The sequence below is a fragment of the Nymphalis io genome, chromosome Z, assembly GCF_905147045.1.
Source record: "Nymphalis io chromosome Z, ilAglIoxx1.1, whole genome shotgun sequence".
NCBI classification, from domain to species: Eukaryota; Metazoa; Arthropoda; class Insecta; order Lepidoptera; family Nymphalidae; genus Nymphalis; species Nymphalis io.
This window is the reverse complement of record NC_065918.1, coordinates 375,691-400,193: the sequence shown is the minus strand read 5'-3', so window position 1 is coordinate 400,193 and position 24,503 is coordinate 375,691. Positions and strand designations below refer to the sequence as shown.

The 24,503-nt window shown below is 33.8% G+C and overlaps 1 protein-coding gene across 1 annotated transcript in view; it reads left to right on the top strand.

Moving 5' to 3' along the window:
- The window catches only part of LOC126780581 (sensory neuron membrane protein 2-like), a 73,093-nt gene that overhangs the window by 14,640 nt on the left and 33,950 nt on the right, over positions 1–24,503 (top strand). The window contains exons 4-6 of the mRNA XM_050505178.1: positions 9,529–9,789; positions 11,935–12,173; positions 12,638–12,819. Of these exons, the coding sequence (XP_050361135.1) occupies positions 9,529–9,789; positions 11,935–12,173; positions 12,638–12,819 (682 nt within the window). The remainder of the gene's footprint in view (positions 1–9,528; positions 9,790–11,934; positions 12,174–12,637; positions 12,820–24,503) is intronic.

Sequence of the window (24,503 nt, the reverse complement as noted above, 5' to 3'; positions counted from 1 at the left end):
TCAAACTTATAACAATAAGTTTCCTACTCCGCAAAGTCAATACTTCCTTCCTGGGGCACGGTATACGTTTGTATAATAACATTCCACAGATGTTTTGTCTTGATCTACTGACAAATTCAAATCTCATGTCAAAACATTGATAAAATGTAAGGCATATCACTCAACGTAATTTATAAATAGAAAAAAAGCGTCGAGTTAGTATTTGTTGATTTCCAGGCCGAATATATAAAATGGCCAAACGTATTGTTAGTTTACTTGATTGACATAAGTCTGTAATTAAATGATGGAAAAGTGTAACTACTTAGTTTCTTGCCGGTTGCTTTTCATTTCATTCTTGCCTATTTGAATAAAGAATATTTTGATGTGATTTCATTTGAGTCCAAATTTGTTAGACATTATGCATCGTTATTTTAAATGATGTTTATAAACCACGCATGCACGTATCTGGCTAGCATAACAATCATTAAAGGTCTTTATTTGCTTGCTCTTAACCTCACGAATTGAATAAGTTAATGAAAAAGCCCGCCACTAAGCCATGCTCAGGTTGTTGATTCATGGACACACAAATTGACTAATACCCACTTAAGATCACGAGAACTCAGTGGTGCTTGTTTGTATTGAAGTCCTCTATCTGTTTCATTTTAGCTGAGTTCCTAGATTGTTTATACAGAATGGTTGAATAATATGTCTTTGTTATGAACAAGAAGGTAAAACAAAAAACCAACCGCTTACAAAATTTTCAATGAATGGAGAGTTATCTTTTTCCGAAGCTGCCGCCCAGTCTTTATAAAAGCCCTGCAAGTTGTTCAAATTATTCTTTATATAACTTCAGAGAATATTATAACGTTATATTACGATACAAGTATACTTTATTGTTAAAACCACAAAAAACATCTTTTCCGTTATACGATAAAAGATTTTAGGGTTTTAGTAGATACGGATGTTTCAACAATATTTCCTATCAAACAAAACAAACAAACTTGAACTTAACGTTATGTACCTTCCGACTTATATAATCTAACAGCCTTTCAGGAATCGGTTATGGTGTAATTACGTAAGCATCTGACAATTCCCATTCCTGAGATGACTCGGTTTGCCGTACGTTCAGTTCTTTTAATCACTTCTCATTAATCACTTCTCATTCTCAGGTAAGGTCCTAATTTTTTATTAATTACGACATATCCCGTCCTTCTATCCATCCGTCTTGGCTGGGGGTAAAATCTAACTTATTATCGAGATCATTTTAAAGGAATTAATCCAAAAAAAATTAATATCAAAGACAAAAACAGACTTCTCTATCTTCAAGCCACTTTCTATGAAGCTTTCGCACTCTCGGAATTTAATATCCCTATAGCCCATCCCCTTGTCTCTTTATTACAGAGAATATACTAGTTCCTAACCGACTTGTAAATATTCGAGTGCAGATATTACAAGTAACAAATTTTGGAGTATTTTGAACACAATCATCCTGTTTTACTATATTGAATTCATATTTTTTAGTAAATATTTTTGTATTTATTTTGTAGAATTTATATTTATTAATTTGTAGATCGTTAAGTTACCCTTAGCGCGCTAGTCTTTGTTTAAATGCACACACTCCATTACGAGTCATCGGAGTGATTAAAGGGCTTGCTAAAAATAAGTTTTAAAATTGCTAAAAAATACTTAGATAACCGTTAATTAGAAAGGCCTCTTGTTTTAATATTCATGGAGATTAACATTTTTTCATAAGTAACAACAGAATAATTCTACAGTTTTAATATATTACATAAAATTTAATATAGTATGATAATAATAATATAGTGTAAGGAACAAGTAACGCCGCACGCTTTATAAGGTCAATTTGTGCCACCCTCTGAAGGCATGTCTCTCATGTCATGTCGAGACCACTATTTCGGTATATCGTATGCTAATCGAGAACACGCTAAAATATTTTTCAAGAAAATGTATACCGACGTAACGGTCAAGTTTTTGTTATCCCTTTCAATAATTTCTCACTAAAGATGGCTGTATTCGCGGCTGCATTGCTCCCAGATTGCAGAATGCCATACCAAGCGTGCCGTATTAACAATATTTTCTTTCTCTAATGTATTAATATATTGCTTTTTTGCCAGACATTCTCAAACCTCGACTAGTCTATCAGCTTTTGGGATAACAAAAAGAGTATTTATTGTAGCTACCACATTTTACACATTTTCAGCGAGATAAATATGTGTGCACCAGTATTTTATTGCAGAGTTGGGCTTTTCACTATTTCTCGGAAAACGGTATTGCATACTAATTGATCAAAGAATATAGGTCACGGGGACACCAGGCGGCTTTAATCCATTTTAGAATCTCTACGCGGAGCGGACACATTTTATCCTGAAAACAGTCAGACATCTTCTGAAATCTATAAATTAGTACGTGAAGAGAAAACTTTGTACCCTGCTTAAGCACATTACACGCATGGAAGGTATACGTCGTTAAAGTTTGTAAAATTTTGAAATGTTTTTTTTTTTAAATAAAACATTAATTCAATTGAATCTATATATGTAAGAGGTATTTTTTTAATCATATAACTTCATAAAGTATGTTTTGAGTTTGGCCGATTTATAAAATATATCAAAATCAACATTTTCTGATAAATTATTGTAGTATTTCCCAGCTCGGTTCAGTGGGGCATTTAAACCTAAATTCGTAATGGAAAATGTTGTTTATTTTTCCCAACATAATATAAGTACTTAAAATTGAAATAATAAATAACAATTTATGATTAAAATAAGCTTAAAGTTGACAACTAACGATTATTATAAATAAAATTCAATGTCCGTCTGTTCAAAGTAATAAAGCTCATTAATTATATTTAATAAAACAAAACATTCATAGTTTACTATCACATTACCAAATGCTAATGTCGAGCACGTGGCCTATCGTTCGTTGCAACGAAAACTTGGCTTTTTGACATTCATTGGGTTTACTTTTTTAGTGCTATACCGAGTTTCTCAATGAACTAGATTGAGTTTCGACTGTACCGGATCTCTAGTTTATATGTCGTTTATAGGTATGACTATGAATGTAAACTGAGGTTAATATTATAAAAAGGACTTGTGAAAAATAGTGCTACGCAAGATAACACTAAAGAGTATAATTGTGTCGAAAACAATATTTTCAACACTATATTAGATATGTGAATTCTTACGTCACAAACATGACTACTTGTTTTTACTTAGAGTATCAATAAGAAAATATATGTACATAATTATTTTCTTGCTTGATCTCTCTCATATATCATTACATAAATTATGAAAAAACGGGTCATATAAAAGTATTTGAATAGTGTTTTGAAATTATATTCAGTGTTTTCAACTTAGATTGCATCAGCAACTGTTTCTCATTGCGCAAGCTTGGACTCCTTCCATGGCATAGCTGTAATCACTGGATCCCATATCATAATCGTTTGATAAAATAAATCGGATCACACAGATTAATGACTGAATTAATTGAAATAACAACACAACTAAACTTTATTCGCATTTACACCGTAAATATTTTATAGATTTAGTTAGGAACGCTGACGGTCAAAAGTTTCTAATAACACACCTGCTTTTATATTTAAAATGATGATGTAAACAACTTATTAAAAAAACCTAAAACAGCCTATGAATAAAAAAAAGTTTATTCAGAAGCAGGAAGAGATACAAATAAAATGCGGGGACGGTCGTAATGTTCTTGACACCAACAAATGCTCCTCCTCTTCAGTTTGTCGAAACAGAGTTTCATCAGTCGAATATCTTGGAATACACATTGACGCATGCGTTATTCATAGCTTACTATTTGTTTCAATTCTTGATGAGCACCCAAACCTAGGAAATACGGTAAAATTTAGAATATCAATTCGATATTTAACCAGAATATTTAATTTAAAAGTCTTTAAAACATTTTTTACCATCTAAGTTATATCTTACTACTACCTCACATTTAACGTTTTTTATCAGATATTTAAAAAAAAACTATTTCTAATATTTATACTATATATATGGCATGCTTAGGAAACATAGTATGATTAATAAGCAAATGTTTGCATATGATTATCGGATAAAAGAAAAAGAGCACAAAATTCAATGTATTCCATGTACTGAATTTCCTTGTCATAAAACAAAAACAGTTTCTGAATAGCATCTCTGATATTTCGTAATACTTCCATTAGTTTAATCAGAAATGTTCACAATTCTTTGTGCGGGGCTCCGACCAACTTAGTAAATATGGACATTCAAAGCATGCCCTTCAGTAATGGACTACGGATTAAAATGTTACGTAACGATCTGATTTATATGTAGCCTTATGTAGCACCAACTTTAGTACTACTCTTATTAATTGACTTCATTGAAATTAGTACTTTGTAATGATTAGGATAAATGCTCTTAGGACTATTGGTAGCTCAACGGTGTACGGCTGACTAACGATGTGAAAGTCACAGATCCGATCCTGAGCTTGGAACTCGTGAGCTTTACGCTTAACTGAAGCGGAAAAAGTGGAAAGTTATTGTAATTATCTAAAAATAGCATAGCAAAAAATATTTTTGAAAAAAACAATAAATAAACAACAAACTATTTATTTCTTTATGTAGAATTATAATGTATTACATAATAGGCTAATTACTTATTAAATATAAGTACTGTCCAAAATGCTATAAGCTATTGCTAATTATATCATAATATGCGGCTATTTTTCCAGTACATGCGCGTTAGAATATGTTTGGAATTCACACTATACACTAAAAATATCGAATAGTAACAGCTTTCATTTATGTATTTGATTACTGCCAAAGAGATCGTTTCGTGGCATCGATAATCTGTTTTAAACTTGATCATAATAGTAACACATTTCACGGTAGTAGACATTTTATCATGTACATCATAGACGCGCCGTCACCGATATATACTTTTCCCTTTTAGATTAATTCACAATCAACAAAATATCGCCTTTTTCATTCAAAATTCTGATGTTGACACGACATTAATTTCGACAATGTAATATTATTTCTGAGTTTGTTTGTGTATTTCAATTATTTCAATCAGTTCCTATTATATTTTATAATAGGAACTTTATTAAAAACTACATTAAACTAAATTTATATATAACAATTTATGATATTTGAGGTTCTTAAACATGACGAGATTACCTTGACGTATCCGTTTGTTGGAAATTTGAAGTGTTTGATTTACTGATCCGCCTAGGGGATGAAGACTTTAGCCCTGGTGACAGGACTAGTTGCAGAGCAACGCTGCTTCTGTTATTAGGTTCAACATTATTTGACGAGCTTAAGGTTCGCTTTAAGTATGTACGCCGAGTCGGTCGTCGATCGTCAAACTCTGGATTATACGACTGGACACGATAATTCTAGTCAAAGTATATTACAATGACCAATGAACATTTTTTTAGTAATAATAATGTATTTGCACAAAGACCTACACTTAACTTACATGACTACGGGATGTGTTTTTATTTGCTATATTTAGGTAAAAAGAATAGCATGGTATTATCTTCAGATATTCTACCGCAAAACAGCAGTACTTATATTGTTGTGTTTTGGTTTGAAGGGCGAGTGAGCCAGGGTAATTACAGGCACACGGGACGTATCATCTTAGTTCTCGAGGTTGGTGGAACATTGGTAATGTAAGCAATGGTTAACATTTAACTTACAATGCCAATGTCTATGGGCATCGGTAGTTGGACCACTTACCATAAGGTGGCCCATATGCTCGTCCGCCTTCCTATTCTATATAAAAAATTCAATTAAAGATCCCTCAATTAAAGATCAATTAAAGATCTTTTGGTTTTTTAGGAACCCCGTCACACGTCACGGGCGTTACTGCGGAGTTACTGCGAATTCATTAACTGGTCTTTGATTGCATCGACATATGTATTCATATTATATAACACAATAGAGTTACTTTGAAACGCATCCATTTCAAAGGTAGCGATGTTATTTATACGTAGTGAACTTTAACACTTCGCCCCATTCTCCGCACCGGATATTAGCCTGGATGCAAACGAACATACGTCGATCTGTGCGCTCAGTTATTTGTCAACGGATAATTACCGTCAACAACCGTCCAACGTTTGCTTCTGATTATCCGATTGCATTGTACAATATATTGTTGTCGGATAATTAAATATTATGTAATATACATTTTATATGTAACTGGCAGTAGGGCTGTGTGAGAATGTGGGCCCCTACGCATCAATAATTCTACGAACAAATACACAAGAGTGATAGATGGCGGTGTAATTAATTTTATCAGCCTCTTATAATATTTAAAAAAATACACGTACATACATATAGAACAATAACAATTTGTAATTCACGTACATTCTCTAAGCTGCAGTTAAATTGGAAAATATTATAAAATTCCGAGTAGAATCTTTTTATAGAAGTTAAATTACTAAAATATAAACAATAATGACTACGCCCGATTTTGTCCCACTATTTTCGACACTTAGAACAGTTCGCTAAATCAAAAGCCGAGATGGTTCTTAGGGTAGAACACATTATTCCTTACTGAGGATTGCGGGTGCAAACGCGGGCAAGCGCCACTGAGTTTTTATCTGCGTTAATTTGAGTTTTAAATTCAATTCGAGCTCGGCGGTAACGTAAAATATTATCTCGAGGCCTATATGCGTCTAATGACAACTACACGATAGCGACTGGCCCGCGTGGCATCAGAGGAATAAACTCCAAACTTTTGGAATACCTACTCCACCGACGTGAACTAGCCCGTTTCTAGGAACTAACTTGTTAGTTTTTATTAAGAATTATCAATTAATTTTTTTATTAATTATATTCGTCTTTAAGCACGCACGCAGTGTGTTCGTACGTGTGTTTGTGTGAGTGCTCAGCAAAGATCTGTGGTATGTGACGCATACTGAACTTTACATTTTACGAAATCTTCCGCTGCTGTGATCTTAATGATGAAAGGTATAAATAATATAAGATGTGAAATGTAATCGTTGATATGTTGCATGTTTAAAATGGCGTAGCCATGGCGATGGTATTAAGGTAACATGTGTTGACGACTGTGCAGAGTTATACGTGCCCAGCGTCGAGATCTGTTCATAGACCTAAAAAACATAGACAGATAATTCACAACATTTTATTCACGTACAATGCTATTATATGCAAATGAAATTTTAGTAAAAAGTAGACACGCTTAGTTTTCGCCCAGGAGTCAGGTGTTATGTTTTAGGACGAAGACAATCTGAATAACTTATTATAATAATAAAATATGCCGGCATGCTTGCTAAGTTAGATTTTTTTTATATTTTAAGACTAACGCTTGGCTTTTTCACACTTGATGGAAAGTGAAGATACCGTCTAAGGTGGAGCGCGCTTGATTAGAAGATGTCTATTCACTCTTGACTTGAAGGTTATATTGAATATTGTAGGTGGTGAGTAAAACGGAGGTCGGGAGGGTATTCCATACCTTAGCGGTGCGTATCAGTAACGAAGAAGCAAATCGTTTCGTACGCGTCTTAAATACGTCAATTATGTACGGTACAGGTCTTTAAGATGTCTCGCAGTTCTGTGGTAAAATGGTGAGGGGGAACCAAATTAAATAGTTTCTGAGCACACTCTCCGAAATATATCCTGTAGAATACCGACAGGCAACTATATACTATCAAAATTATATGATTTTATTAACAATATGATAGATGTCCAAGGTAATCAATCAAATCTACTAATCAACGTAATCAAAAGATGTTTTTAACAAACTCACCAATATTTTTAACTGATTGAAACTCGGGGTGTACTAGTACTGTTGACATATGCACACACTTGCCTTGGGTATCAATTTGATCCCGCAATCTCCATCTTATTCAACGTTATAAATGATTACCAATTGTTTCTGGTACGCAATATTGTAAGTATTAAACGTGTAAAGCTTCGTTAAACGTTGTCATAGAGAATTATATAAAACTTGCCTTAATATTGATTGAATTGAATGAATTAAATTACCTTTACTTAATTTTAATTTAATTTTAGCTCATGGTGACTGGAACTTTACAAATACTCTTTTTGAATACGACGAGTTCCGATGAGCGTATACGACGAGCGTCGGGCTCGAATATCACTTTAAGGGAGGAAATTATTGTCATTTCGCCTCGCCCGTTAAGTGAAATACAAATTAAAAACGTCAACCTCGCCTCGCCTAAATGAAATGAACAGACAAAGACACATGTTTTGCACGATGGTGTTGTGGAACATATTTGTCTAAATAAAAAAATATTTCATATACCATATGAACAAAACAAAATCCACAGGGCTCCGCCACAATCCCGAATCAAAGGCAACGTAAAACATATTACGCGATTAAATTGCTAAATCGGATATTTCATTAATTAGCTGCACTCTCGTCGTTCGAGCATATTAAACGTCGTATTTAGGCATCCATCACGCTTAATTGAAAATATTGGCTTTGACAAAGTAGGGGTTCGGTTTTGTAAAGCAGAGCTGTCTGTGTTGTAGTATAGGGTTTGTATACCGTTATTAATTAATATAACTATGTAATTAACTACGATAGGGTCGTGTTTTTTCTACATTTCAGCAGTACTCAGTTTTGTCATATAACTACCTCGTTAGCTTAGTGACTCGCTTATATGCCTGCAGATCTTTTCAAAGATTCAGATTTCCAAAGACGAGTCTTTTTTAAGTTTTTGTAAATGAAGATATTTTTTTTACTATCATTATCTGAAAATAAAATTTACAATAAATTTAACAGTAATATGCCAAAAATATTTTTTACAATTGGCCTCTGTACATGTTAAAATACGGCTCCATTTAAATTGTTAATAAAATATAGTCTCATTTTCAATACTTCTATTGATAACAGTGGCGTGGATGTTATTACAAAATCAAGCCAAGTAAAATAAATTGAACTAGAAAAAACGCAATCTATATGGTGATTAGCGTGCAGCGTACACAAAGCGACCCCCTATCTCCCACCGTGAACAAATGCGAGTATCAAAAGACCAAGTATGAAGGTTATGGGTCTCACTGCCCTAAGCCGAAAAACTTTACGATTTTTTCATTTATTAACAAAATAATTTGTTATTATTGTATGGCGTTAATACAAGTCGCACATGTACAAATCTTACCATTAATATTAATAATTATTTTATATATTAATAATTAATATTACCTTTAATATTAATAATTTATCATTCTTATTCATTTTTCTCATGCTATATATCTTTAGATAATTTTGTTGAAAACTATGTTGAAGGAACGACGCACGGAAACGAACTAAGTTTAGTACTGTCTTAAATAATATTCCGAACTCGATAATTTCCAAACACCGAAGTTGATAGCATCGAGAAATTTTGCAACAAAACTTCTGTTTTCGCTCCTCCGGGAGAAGCGCTTCATAGTATTAAATAAGAACTTGGACATTCAAATATACTTAAAAATACAAAACAAATTTTATGATATTTAGTTTCGAATTTCTGATATATTTATTTGTATTTTGTTTTGTTTTTTTACCGCAGGGTATTTTACAAACAGCCGAGCGAATGTTCCCAAATCTGATGGGAGCTATGGCAGCTGCTCTGAATGGTATCTTTGGAGAAAATAACGGGCCCATCATGACTGTGCGAGTCGGGGATCTGTTGTTTGATGGAATCCCTATATGTAAGAATCCAGGTCTCATCGGAGGTATAGCGTGCATGCAGATCAAGTCTTTGGCCGCTAACGTGAGGAATATGGAAGAAAAAGAAGATGGCTCCTTGGAATTCTCCCTTCTACGTTACGTGAGTTTAATTAGTGAATGTTCCAGTTATTTTAGAATTATTTATTAGATAATATAACTAATGCGCTAAATGTTACTGTTTAATTATAAATATACCTCCGTATTATACGATTAGCGAGATACGGACATCCATGGGAAAAGATCAATGAAATCATGACGGTCCACACCTGTCGGGGTACCTCACCTAGTTTTATATTGCTATGTTATTATTATCACGAATTCAGTTTCTTAAATGCGCTTACAAAATTATCGATACAATAACTATAGGTGCTCTCAAATAATATAATGTCCTAATATTTCTCAACATTGTTTGATACAACAATACAAAATCACTCTCTGATCCAAGGCTAGCAAAGTCCAATTAAAAAACACAATAACATGACCTTGAATCTCGGGGTGAATGGAAATAAAAATAGAGAACTTGTCAAATCTAGAGGTCACACACGCTCTGTGTCTTGTTTACTGCTTCCCTCGATGGTGAAATAAGTGGTTTATAAAGTTCGATATTGTCCATTCGTTGGGTGTAATTAAAACTGCACACACTCGAGGGGGTAAATCATTTCATCATTGTCAACCGAGTATTTACGTTCTACGTCTGTATAGGAGTCTCAGGCTGTAAATACTGAATTATGAATTACATGAGTCATACCACCAGTTGCAGTTACATTTATATTTATTCCGCACCTTCATAATAAAGAAACACTATAGAAATGCCAATGCAAAACATTGAAATATAACCGAATAAATCCTAATCGCGAAATGGGTAAACAAACATGCATGAACAAAAGATAATTCCTCCGGAGCTATTGACAGTCTGAAAGACGCGCTAATTGAATAAAAGCACGTTTGGGGGGTGTGGGGAGTGTGGGGGGTGTTAGGGACCGTACTAAGCCGGCATTCGATGCATTACAGTAGGATTTTATTTTAAAAATACTAAGAAACGGACTTGTTACGTTAATGGGTCTTTTTTTATAAATATTAACAATGCTGTTACGTGTAGAAACCGTCTTGTTACAATTCTATTATGATATAAACCAACGTTGTTACCTTCAGAAGTAATGCAGCGTTACGAGTAAGTAGCCACCGACAACTTCTCAGAGCTTATTCGACGAAGTGCACTTCTCGATGCGAATTGAAGCTTAATGTTGCTACTACTTTAATACTACTTATTTGTGTCTTGTGTACAAAAGATACAAGTTCATATTTCTTGAAAATAGTTTGGTTTGAAGAATTTAAATACTATTTTTTTTATTTGATCACCATAAATTTAGTAAATATTTTATAGTTTATATTTTCTCCTAGTGCGTTAATATATTAATATATGTTTTAGTTTCCATTCCAGTCTAACGACACGGCTAGTATGCCTTCGACCAGCTGTGTTTTTCTGTAAGAACGTTAAACTCTTCTTACGATTAGAGAATATCTTTACTGACAGCTTCCAATATTTAATTCGAGATCGTCTCATTGAAATTGTAGTGACGTTGTAATCTTGGAGGAGGTTTAGCTAGGAATAAAACTGATAAAACGATGTACTTTTATTCTTTCTAGTTTGTTATTATTGTGAAATTTTGAACATAGACATTTTGCTTCGAATTAATTTGTTTTCGAAAGGCAATCATTGACAAAGAATTAAAGTTAGAGCCCGGGGGTGCAAATTTCCCCCGCGCCCCCATGCGCCCCATTTGTATCTAGGTTGGATGCAGCGCCGCTAGCACTTTAGGAAGGGTTGCGAATGAAAAACAGTTTTATTTATAAACTTATCTTTACTTTAGAAAATGTTATTAAAACTTATAAGTTTTATTTAGATTTAAATATACAGTACTTGAGGGATATACAAGTACATAAGTGCTTCGGACAGTTGAATCCTTACATGTAACGTCCATGAAGTGAAATTATCAAAAGCTATCTTACACTCTATCATAATATCTTATAGTGTAGTAATAACATTATTGTTATACGCATTAATCTCATTATATACATAAGTATATGATTTCCTAAGACATGAAATGACATGAGAGAACTCTATTACTTTTTTCCCTTATTAAATTATAAAGGTATTTTTAATATCACGTCTTGGTACAAAGCGAGCGTAGTAAAGTTATTAAATATTTTAAAAAAAAGTCTACCTTTGACATTATTTTTTCAGAAAAATAAGAATCCTAGCGATCAATACGTAGTAAGTCGAGGGTTAACGGACGCCTTGAATCTAGGCATTATATCCTCCTACAACGGCTCCGCCTACCTCAGCAACTGGAACCTGGATCCGGAGGTCGAAGGGGGCGAGTCCAATGTGTGCAACAAGATCAGAGGGACAGACTCTGGCATATTCCCTCCTTTCGTTGACAGGTCGAAGTCTATCTATGCTCTTAACATGGATATTTGTAGGTGAGTTTTTTGTTTTAATTTTAATTATATGTTCAGCGTTAGTAGCCACTTGCGTCCGTTCCACCAGGACGATCGTAAACGGAACGTGAACGTAAGTGGAACTTAAGCAGCTTTGACTTAGTCATTTGTGCGATTTGGAATACGTAATAACTACTGTTACTGCTTTGTAGCTCGTACTACACTGGATTATGAGCGGTCAAATAATCTTTGCTCTCGGTGGTCCTTTTCAAGTCGCTACAGTCAGTTTCAATTTCGCTACGATGACTTAAAAAATCAGAGCTATATTCAAATGAAATTTTACATCAGTGTCACTGCAAATTCATATATTTCATATTTACTAGGACGTCCATATATATTAAATTACTTTCGACCAAAAAAAAAAAAAACAATAATTGAAAGTTATTGAAATTGGTCAACGGTATGAATTTTGTGTATTTCAAATTTGTTCTATCACTGTTTCACAGAAGCGTTGAGCTGCGATATGAAGGTGATACCTCTTTCGAAAGCATTCCTGCGGCGAGATTTACAGCCGACGAATGGTTCCTGGATAACAATGAGGGTTGCTTTTGTCTCAACACGACCGCTGGTATAACAGCTGAGAATGGGTGCCTGCTGCACGGAGCTATGGAGCTTTACACCTGTGTCGGTAAGTGCGGCTAAACTCTGCCAAGCTTTGACTATATAATAAATTTTATCTTCTCTTATAATAATTATAATAAGATAATCTCCACGGCGTACCCGACATTTTTTAATATCTTTGAAATATTAAAAGAAATTTTAAAATTAATTTAAATAAATAAAACATTACATAGTAATTTAAACAGGAAGTATGTACATTTTTTCATTTAGAAAATCTTTCACTTTAAGAAAACAATGGGTTTTGCTACATTAACATTTGCTATTAAGAAAACATCTTAAATTATTTAACAGTTGCAACTACATTTGTACTTCGCAGCTTAAAATTATAAGTTGTAAGTATTTTTACTTATATTTATTACAACCAGCTATTTCATTATACATGCCACAGAATGCCATTATAAAGAATATATTAATTAGACTTAAATAATACCGCAAAATCAAACAAATTCCAAAGTGACCACGTTCTCGTTCCTCAAAGGTCATAACGTCGAATGTACATATATAATAGCACAAAAAATGCATTGTTTCATTTTTTGATAGCCCTATAGCTGCTGACCAATTTGTACTTATCGAATTTCCTGCCTGTAGGACCTATTAATGAAAACCTTGTTTAATTATAGGCAGTATATTTTTCAGTGATACAAGGGGACGTTTCTAAGTCCGCGGAATGGAAAGGTAGGTAATAAGTGTGGATGTCGCTGAATTAGGTGCTAATTGAGCAACTCATTATTCGTATAAATACCGGATTTTATTGTAATTAGATTATTAGTCTTTGAGAAATTGTGAAATATGGAGAAAATCTAGTTCCGTGCCTTTATAAAGTTCCTTACCAAGGAAGGAAAATCAGTTCAGACTATACTGAAAGAGATGTCATCCGTTTACGGGGACTCCAAGTAAAACTATGGTTTACAAGTGGCATAGCCTTTTTGCCTCGTAAACATGCGTGATCAGCGTATGTTCATGTGGGAGAAGAAATATTCTACTAGATTACAAAATTAATATACGCAGTAGTATTATTCAAATTACTGTTTGCTAAGTAGGCGAAATTCGACATAATCGTTAGTGAATATTTGAAGGAAACATAATATGTGAGTTTCCTGGTTTCAAGTATTATTATTTTTTTATTTAACAAAAAATTAAATCAGTTTGCAAACAGAATAGAAAAAGGTATTGCACTGTTTTGTCTTTGCCTATTGTTTGCCGGGTGTGTAGTCAAACTCACCTGACAAAATATCAAGTACCTACAGTCTTACAGTTTCTGAGACGAGCGAGTGAGAGGTACTTAATTTAATTTCTTAAATATTACTGCAACATTTGCTTTCGCTCCATGTAGTATTTTCATTTTTATTTAATTGTTCTCCCGTCAGTAAGCAATCTGCTCTCAAAACAAGTTAAAACTACATAGATGTTATTGAGTGTACCTTATATAGTCGTACAAACAACATCGCAAAAGAAAACTAACATTATTACAACGAGCTGACTTCTTGACTGTAAGGGAAGAGCACGCACTAGGGTGACAATGTAAATACTGCGCAATTTATTAACTTATCGACTTTTACTAAGAACATGTTAGATCAAAAATGGCACCATGCCACCCTGCTACTAGATCTAAGCGTTGGGTAGTTCTTTTTTTGTACACCGACTAACTAGCATCTTATTCTCACAGACTGCTTGAAAATCGATATTAATCAGTTTTAATCGATCATATATTGTCTTTATGGACATTTTCATGCTATTTAGAGGATTAAAAGTTTTAACGGAACAATCAACGTATTAGAATACGAATAGTTGTCCGCAAATTAAAATGACTCAAAAATCAATTATTTTCTATTCCAAAAGAAAACTTTGTAACGAGGCGTTGAGGGTATGGTGATGTTATACGCCACTTTCGTTTTACGGAATATTCTTTGAGTGGTACAGTCCAAGAGAAAATTGCATCGGGAAGTAGGTTGAGTGTGCATAAAGCTCGACAGTACAGTCGAGAACTAATAACGAAACGACAACACGGGTTTACATCGTTAGATTTCTGATGCTGTAAATTTAACAAAAAAAAAATCAACAACAGAACACAAATAATATCAGCCACCGGATAGTAAATGTATGTTAATAAATAAATGAATTTAAGTTTGCTTAGCATGCATTCTTAAGCCATTAAACTGATTCAGTTAAAACTTCAAAGCAAAGTTTCAAAGCATGGTCGTATTCGGGATGGACTTTATAATAATTATAGGATTTGTTTAGTGTATAGTCTGCCAATCTTTTTAATATTTATCTTAAAGAAATTCGACAGTTCTTAAATTAAAACTTTTAAGCAAATATAATATATTGATAAGTTCGATACAAAACAAGATTCTTAACAACTCCCTAAAAGTAATGCTAACATTTAATTTAAATCTCTAAATGCTAAAATGTATTGCGTAAATCAAGGTTTTACTTCAATATTATTATATAACTACGGTTTTTAACCATTTTTGTGCCTAAAAAAATAGATGTATGATGTATACTTCTGCCTTTGTTTTCTATATCCTATTAATTTTTTATAGATGATTTTATACCACCCATAGACATCTAAGTTCAGAAACGCACAAGTCTTACGTTACTTTTCCAGGTATGCAATCTTGTAACTAAATATTGTTACCTGGCAAAATAATGGAGACTATATTCTAAGAGCTTTTATATCACACCATTCAGACTGAGTCGGATTTCTTTTGTTCTGAAACGCGTTGATGCAATAGTTCTTTGTTCTAAAGTCCTTTGAATGTTTTACAAAAGACATCAAAACTTGTACGTAATTTTTGAAGGCAATTTGTAATTCTTCATGAGCCAGTGGGTAAAACACTCGGAAACAATATTGGTCAAGTACTGGGTAGTATTACTTTACGTGTACGTGTACGTCATTCGAGCGTATAATTCATGTAATGTCCGAAGCTACGGAAAGCATCGCGAGGGAAATGCATGTTTCATATGAAAACATGTCTGTAATTATGTACACAAACCACAAACCACCAGTGGAGCAGAATAGTGGAGTGTGCTCCGAAACTTTCTTCGTAAACAAGTAATATATATTTGAAGTACGGGTAAAGTAATAGTTATAGATAGGATTTTTGTAAAATCTGTTCTCACTGAACGTCTACGTCGCAAAGGACCAATATGACTCCTACGTTACACACACACACACACACACACACACACACACACACACACACACACACATATATATATATATATATATATATATATATATATATGTGTGTGTGTGTGTGTGTAGCGTAGGAGTGGTACGTTGGAGCTTAGAATAATTTTCCATCCAGTTCAAAGGAAAGCGTTTAAGAAACGCTTGCAAATACTGGTTCAAAGGGATAACAGCGTTTACGTCATACACAGCTTCACAGGAAATTCTGTTTACAGTTTTATATTTGATAGTGTATATTTTTCCAACATTTAAATAAAAGCAAGGGTTAAATATATCTCTTCTCTTCTAGAGCATTTAGGCGCTAGTTTGGCAAAATTAAAACGAATCCTTATATCCTCCTATCCTACTAATATTAAAAAGGCTAAAGTGACTTTGTTGTCCTTACTTGTGGTTCAAGATTCATACCATATTACATCAAAATTGATTCAGTTGCTTAGACGTGAAAGTATAACAAACAGACAGAGTTACTTTTACACTTATAATATTAGTAAGTACACCTTACAGTAATATATGTGGCTGCACTTCGCAGTTTCAACCGCTATCAACTTCGACTATTGACGTGATAGGCGATTATTTCATATTTTTGTAATATAAAATAATTATTACGTTTCAGTCTCGATCTTCCGAATAAAGCAACCATAGTTACGATCGTCTATGCAATAAATGTAGCCTACCTTGTGATGCGATAATGCAACAATTGCATGGTATCCCACGTAACCGTTGCGCCCACCTGCCTCCCACCCACCCTCCTGTACCTCCCGATCAATAAATTGATATACCACGATTGAAACATTGTTAGTATGAAATGTCCATTGAGAGTCGTTCGGAAGTATTGAAAATAAATATTGAAGCTAAATAATACATTTGTATTAAATAAAAAATAAAAGAAACAATGAGCGTTTCTCCCGTTTATATGTTATTTATATTTTATTTCAATAATTTTCAGCTACAAACCAAATAATTAATGTGAAGCTCGTGTACGTAAACCTAAGAGTACAATCAGAATCAGATCATTTGTCATTAATATATTCTAAAGTTTCATTTATATTATTTGATGACGTCACACGCTGTCAGATTTTCGTAAATAATTTTCATTTCCTTTAGTTAAGCAATATTTGATTTACAAGTACCAGCTGCCCGGTGGAATTAAGGTCTCATTAAATTATTTAATGAATAATGACATAAAAATAAATAATGTACAGAACCGTACCAATCGGTTATGTTAGTTCCGCGTTAATCCGAAAGCAAAATTAATGAATCTTTTCCCTCCATAACATTTAGACTAACACACGACGCTATTGGAGCTAATTTATATGAGCTCTTTTATTATATCTTTATTTTTAGTCAGAACTTGCGGGAATTTATATCAGAAGATACGCCTTTGTTTCTATTTTTATGAATATGTTTGATGCTAAATGTTGGATGTCAGGACACGAGTCCGATAAAATACAATACAAAGACACGAGATAGTCTTTTTGTGTTTCACGCTTTATCACTTGCGCCGCAGACGGTAAATTGCGAAACTCTATACCTATTAGCTCGGGTCGTTCTTCCATGTTTATTTAGTTCCCTAAGGATAACTTGATCGTTTGTTCTCGTGAAGATTCCAAATAAAACAAATTAATCTCAATTTTGCTTATACAAATCATTGTGTTGTTTTTCAAATTATGAAATAGATGAAAGAGTATTGATTTTTTAAGCAACACTTTGGCCGTAATAACCGACGTAGGGTTCGAAAGAGTTATTATAGTAAATAAGGTATATCGTACATAATCACGTAATCAGTTTAATGCCGCAGCAGCTTAACTTAGATAATAAAATTATCATAAGTATTTATTTTGGAAGGTCGAGCACAATGTGTTCGTAGAACATTGTTGGCTATAACGGGTGTTTATCCGCATTTCGTTTAAATATGAAATTATAATAATAAGAAGCTGTCCGGTGACGGGCTCGCCTACGCGCTACTCACCAACTGAGGCTGCTCAACCTCGCCGACCGAGGGGATTTAGTTAGTTTATTTATATTATAATTAAAATAAAAAGAAAACGCAAAGTTGTTGGATGACCTAGAGGGCTGGTAGAGAATACGGTGCCTTTTGAGAAAGTATATGTATAAAATCTATATAGCAATTTGTTAAATTTAAATTTCTTGTAAGAGTAACCAATGTATAATATACATATATATACAATAAATAACAAATTTTATTGTGTATGAATTAAATATGACTATATTTAGTGAAGAAAAGAAATATATTATAAAGTAAATTTTAATTTTTAGTTTAAGAGCACAGCTTTCTACAGAAACTTTCCCTTGAATACGGGTCAATCAAAAACATTACTTGAATTAATTATCATTAAGCCGGACTTATTCGTATAAATGAATCAAGATCATAAATGATAAGAAAGTATTACTCGTGCTAAATAATTATTATTCTCGACGTTTCACGAGATCTAAAATTCGAGCTGCTTACCCTTTTTAATTAACGCGCACTATCCCTTCGTTTATCAAGTGCCACTCAAGAAAATAATTAGATTCATTTCAGTAAGAGCCTATAAATGTCCCACTGCTGGGCTAAGGCCTCCTCTCCCTTTTGAGGAGAAATTAGATTATAAATTAGATTCATTACTTAAATGTTATTATTTTATAAGTATTTGTATTTACATTTGCTTTACTCTTTGCATCCATTCCCGCATATTTCTCAATAGGTATTCTGCCCAAAGGCTGCCTGGACGAGACCACACCGTCAGCGATAAAGCCGCCTGATGCTCCGCGCGCTACTTCATGCATTTTGATAATTTATACTTTTATCACGTATACATTGTTTTGTTAGCCGGAGCGCAATAAGTAATAAATAAATAAATTTGCTTACAAATGGCGGAAAGTAGTTTACGTATGATACTATGGACAGGAAAATATTTCAATATTCCTGATGACACATTATCTCAATTATATTTAATAAATAAAATATATTATTAATTTCATTATATAATTATTTGTTTTATCATTGTTGAATTTAAATTACTAAACGATTAGTCGAGTAAGTTAATGAATTAAATAGAATACACACTGTATCTATATTTGTTCCCTTATTTCGAATGAATATTCTTATTGAAACTTATTTGACCTCTGACTGACTTTCTTATATATATTTCTTATATTTTCTTTATTGGCCATATAACTATTTTATTGATAGGACTATCTATACCTCGGCTAAGCTAAGATTAAAACGATCAATCTCTGTTCCCGAGAGCTCCACAAAATGTATGTTTTTGAATTCAGTGTCGACAATCATAAGACTGGTGACAGGAATCAGGCAGCTATGTTACGCTAATGCTATTTTCATATAGTTTCTAATTGATAGTTGAAAGGAACACCTTAGGTCGTATGGTTGGTAGTGCAATAATTTGGCAAGGAATGGCTTGTATAAAATTATTAAAGTAACGCCTCAATAATGCAATAATTTACGACTCCCCTAGTGATGTACAAGTCGCAGATTCAATCCTGATCCCTTTGCCTTTTGTCTTCCTCACTTAACACGTGCTTTACTCTTAATATAGGAAGCATTAAGGAAGATAGCACTTCCGTTAATTAATAATGGATTATTGCATTGATAACGAACCTTCTTAATTAGTATACTTAATAATGTACTCCAGACCGATTTCGCTCTCGGCGGCCAATCTCAAGAGAAATTAGCCATCTACGCAGGAGATATTATATTGCACCAGTGTGCGCAAACCTGGTGCATCTGGCACTCTCTATTCCCTAACTCTCATAAGCCGATGGGACGGCTATCCGACACGACTGGAAAGAGTTCAGGCGCAGGACTAACAGCTTAACGTGCTTTCCGAGGCACAGGAGTGTACACACTTCCAACTTCCAGACTTCGGGCTGTTACTGAGAATTTTCTGACAGGAAAACTCAATAACTCTTTATTTGCCCGACCTGGGAATTTAACACAGGACCTCCGGGTCTGCGACCTTACATCAAGCTACTAGACCAACGAGACAGTCAAGTTAGTATACTTCTTTTTTAATAATTAAAGGCGAGACTTTTAAGCAAAAATTTCATTACGTCTAGTTGTGAAATGTTCGTTCGAGCTCGATAGCAGTAGGTATTTCATAAATAGGTTAAAAACGATACCCCGTTTAAAATCTCAGAAACATGTCCAGTCCAGTTCGCTTTGAAAAATTAAATTGACCGACAACCGGATCCGATCTCATAACTCCACGTAGTCACGTGTGGCTCATATCGCGTGTTTCAAATTTCGACGTCAAAGTCTGTATTTGTTTTATTTTATAAAACAAAAGATAAATTAAAAGCATTGTCAGTAGTTAGTATAAAAAAACATGTTAAGAGATATGGGCGTGTCTCATGGAACCAATACAAGTTATTCATCACTATACCACCGCTGACCGCACGCTATCTGAATAACTTGTGAGTCGGTAGCGTCCAACCTGATGTTATCAAGGGTCATAAGTACGCTTTATAATGAAATCATTGAACGTGATACTTTTACCGTTTAATTTAAAGGGTACGATAACATAAATAGTACTCAATTATGTGTACCTCGTTTAAAGTGTAAAATGAAAGTTTTTATATTTCCAATAACGGAATGTATCCAATACATAATTTCTTTAAAATGTATTATATTTAAATAATATTTTTTTTAATTACTTGCTACTCATAGACGAGCCGGTTGGCGTGGTTGGTAGAACACTTGCCTTTCACGCCGAAGGTTGTGGGTTCGATTCCCACCCAGGACAGACATTTGTGTTCATGAACATGTCTGTTTGTCCTGAGTCTGGGTGTAATTATCAATATACGTATGTATTTACAAAAGAAAAGTAGTATATGTAGTATATCAGTTGTCTGGTTTCCATAGCACAAGCTTTGCACAATTCAGTGCTTTTCTTTAATAATTCCATAACTGTAACAGTCTGTGAATGTCCCACTGCTGGGTTAAAGGCCTCCTCTCCCTTTTTGTGGAGAAGGTTTGGAGCTTATTCCACCACGCTGCTCCAATGCGGGTTGGTGGAATACACATGTGGCAGCAATTCAGTGAAATTAGACATATGCAAGTTTCCTCACGATGTTTTCCTTCAACGTAAAGCACGAGATGAATTATAATCACAAATGTGGCACATGAAAAATTCAATGGTGCTTGCCCGAGTTTGAACCCACGATCATCGGTTAAGATTCACGCGTTCTTAACACTGCGCCATCTCGGCTTTTTAATAATTAAAATAATAGTAATTGCACTAATATCATAAATACGAAAGGTCGTATGTATTGAGTATATGAGTTCCCTGATAAAATATAACATTTACATTATTTTGGCCTTTTTATCCCGTTTAACTGAATTTTCGATTAACGCAGGCGAAGCGAAGCGTACTAAATAATACATATGCAATATGAGAAGTCACATCGTTAGAAATGAGTTCTTACCGTACTCGTAGTTCTCAATTCATTTATACATATATATATATTCTCAATTCATTTATATATAATATAAATAATCAAACAGCTCTAGGGAGCACGATGTCGAGAGCACTGGACAGATTGTCGTCTTAAGAAATTAACTCCGGAGGTGAATTTCTCCGAGGAATCGAAATGTGATTATTGCAAGGACGTTGCCAGAGTAGAGAGTGATTGAACTTAAGAATTACTCTTACGTAATATTAAATCTGTGTTAACTTAAAAGCCGTTTAAAAAAAGTAGAATTTTCAAGTACATTTCTGTCCAGTGCTTGTAAGACCGCAGATCGGTGTTCTTGGGTTCTAGCTGCGGGTCATCAAACATCAAACCAATAAAATTTATTTGGATATCCTGATAAGGGATGCTCAGTACCCAAGGCGAAAACCCATTGATTCTTGAAATTTGGAATTTGAAGATTTGGTTAACACATAGTAACATCTAAAAATGCTTGTAAAGTGTACCTTTGACAGGTCATGATCCGGTTACGAATAAATGAGCGAACGAATGAAATGAATGAATCGAATTTTCCTAGAATATTCGGGGAACGAAAGCTTCAATTTTAACGCAACACAAACAAATACAAACAAACGTATGAAAGCTGACTTTTTAATTAAGCCATATATATGATTCCGAGATAACATTTTAGACGAAAGCGTAATTCACAAACATGGAACAGTATCGCCTAATATGGAAATTAAATTTGTTCGATGGTTCCTGTGTTTCTATTGTATCCAGGCGATATTCGGTGTTGTATGAACGCCACAAACGTAATTCTAAAAATTCAAATATACGTCAACAGTTTTGTATAAGTATCAATATCACTATTTCCACATCGGTAAAAATAGATTATGCCTGTGTCGGATTCAACCTCATGCCGCGGACACCCCGGTCCCCGAGGTGTTACATACAGCTTGAGGTGCCTTTCTCCAGCAGTGGCATATCTGTAGGATATAATTATTGTTAGTGCTACTAAGACTTCTGTTATGTTATGATTTAGGTAAATAACTATATTTTATGATGAAGATTTCATATAATAATAAAGTTACTCTGCATTACGTACAAAATCTTTTAGTAAAAATACTCGATGCAAAATAGTTTTAAATGAAGCTTTTGTTCTAATCCAGACGCAGCCCGGCGTTAATTTCATCAGAATCTAGTTACAAGTGGATAAAGTAAAACCCATTAGGGCCAGTGACATCGCCCGCTTTTCCGTCTGATTAAGAAAGCCTAATGACGATACGAACAAAAACTGAAAATGTAATTTCAACATGTATTAACTTCGTACGCTCCTACCTGTTCATGCTGAAATACATTTGCTTTGACACTAATGAAGTTCAAAAAGTAATTAAGTACGGCAGTCGGTTAGTTAGCTAATACTACGCAGACAAAACTAATATTTAGATATGAAATTAACATCTCATATTGTATGATATGTTTCAATACAACTAGTTGCGAAGTTAGGTAGGTGTTTATTTTTAGGTACTTACGAACTGTCAAGTTGCCAAACTTTGAAAAGGTCACCCATATATGATGCATTTGATAGTTACGATAATATTTGTTATTATTTACATAGAGTGTTGTTGTAGCTAAATAAAATGCCTTGTGAAATAGAACGAGCTCCCTTCACACGCTACACTTAAACTTCGCTGGTACTAAATTCAAGTGTCTACTTCGCCGTATGGCTTCTAAGATTGTATTGGTATTTTTATCTCAAACGTTTATAGCGTTTATCGAATCTGATGCTTCTATAACGGAAACGAACGGATGTATTTTTATTATGATTTATATTAGTAGTGTTTTAAGCGCCCCTCGGTTTTTGTACCCGTCTCTAGCGCCGTTTAATATTTAACTATTAAGTTTTCGTGTTTGGATGTGTGATTCTATTACGATCGATCACACCACATAGTAACAGCCTGTTAATGTCCCACTGCTGGGCTAAGGCTTCCTCTCCCTTTTTGAGGAGAAGGTTTGGAGCTTATTTCACCACGCTGCTCCCATGCGGGTTGGTGGAATACACATGTGGCAGAATTTCGATGAACACATGCAGGTTTCCTCACGATGTTTTTCTTCACCGAAAAGCACGAGATGAATTATAACAGAAATTAAGCACATGAAAATTCAGAGGTGCTTGCCCGAGTTTGAACCCACGTTCATCGGTTAAGATTCACGCGTTCTTACCACTGGGCCATCTCGACTTCCATACATACCACATAGACCTTTGAATTAACTGATTATTACTATTGTCGTTGAAACTCCACGCAGTTAATTCATATAAAGTTGGGAGAAGCGAATGAGTACTTGGGAAAAGCGAATTTAAAGAGTAAATCCTCATGTAGGGTTGAGATATTCACGTTATTTTTATTTAATTATTTAGACAATAGATTAATTAGCTTAAATTAATTTGATTTAAACAATATATACTTACAGAGTTTATACTTGCATTATTGTTATTGTGTTATATTCGTTTAATAGTATATTACTTCATGATAATATTATAGCTGTAGGTGCAGTTTTATACACAGAACTCGTTTGATTAAACTTTAGGCTATGCGCAAATCCCACTGGAACTATATATTTTGACATTAATACAATATTATATGTAACACTCTAGAATGGACTCTGGCAGAAAATACATTCGGTTTAGATTTTAATAATAGCCTTGAGGACACATAATAATATATGTTTAATTATATGATGTTTTAACATCGTAAAATTAAAATTAGTTATTTTTATTACTTAGTCGACTAAATGTTTCAATGTGTGCATGCCGAGATAGTAAGTAAATGATCTATATAATATGAACACATCTATGTATGTACCCAGCTTAGTAGGTACGGTCTGAAATTGTATAAATCAATAAATTTAACAAAAATAATATTATATTCACGTATATATGAGGATGGTCACCTATTCATGTATATATGAGGATGGTCACCAGGTGGATGCCGTGTACACCGATTATTCGAAAGCTTTTGATAAAATTTCTCATAATCTGTTGCAAAAAAAACTAGAAAACATCGGTG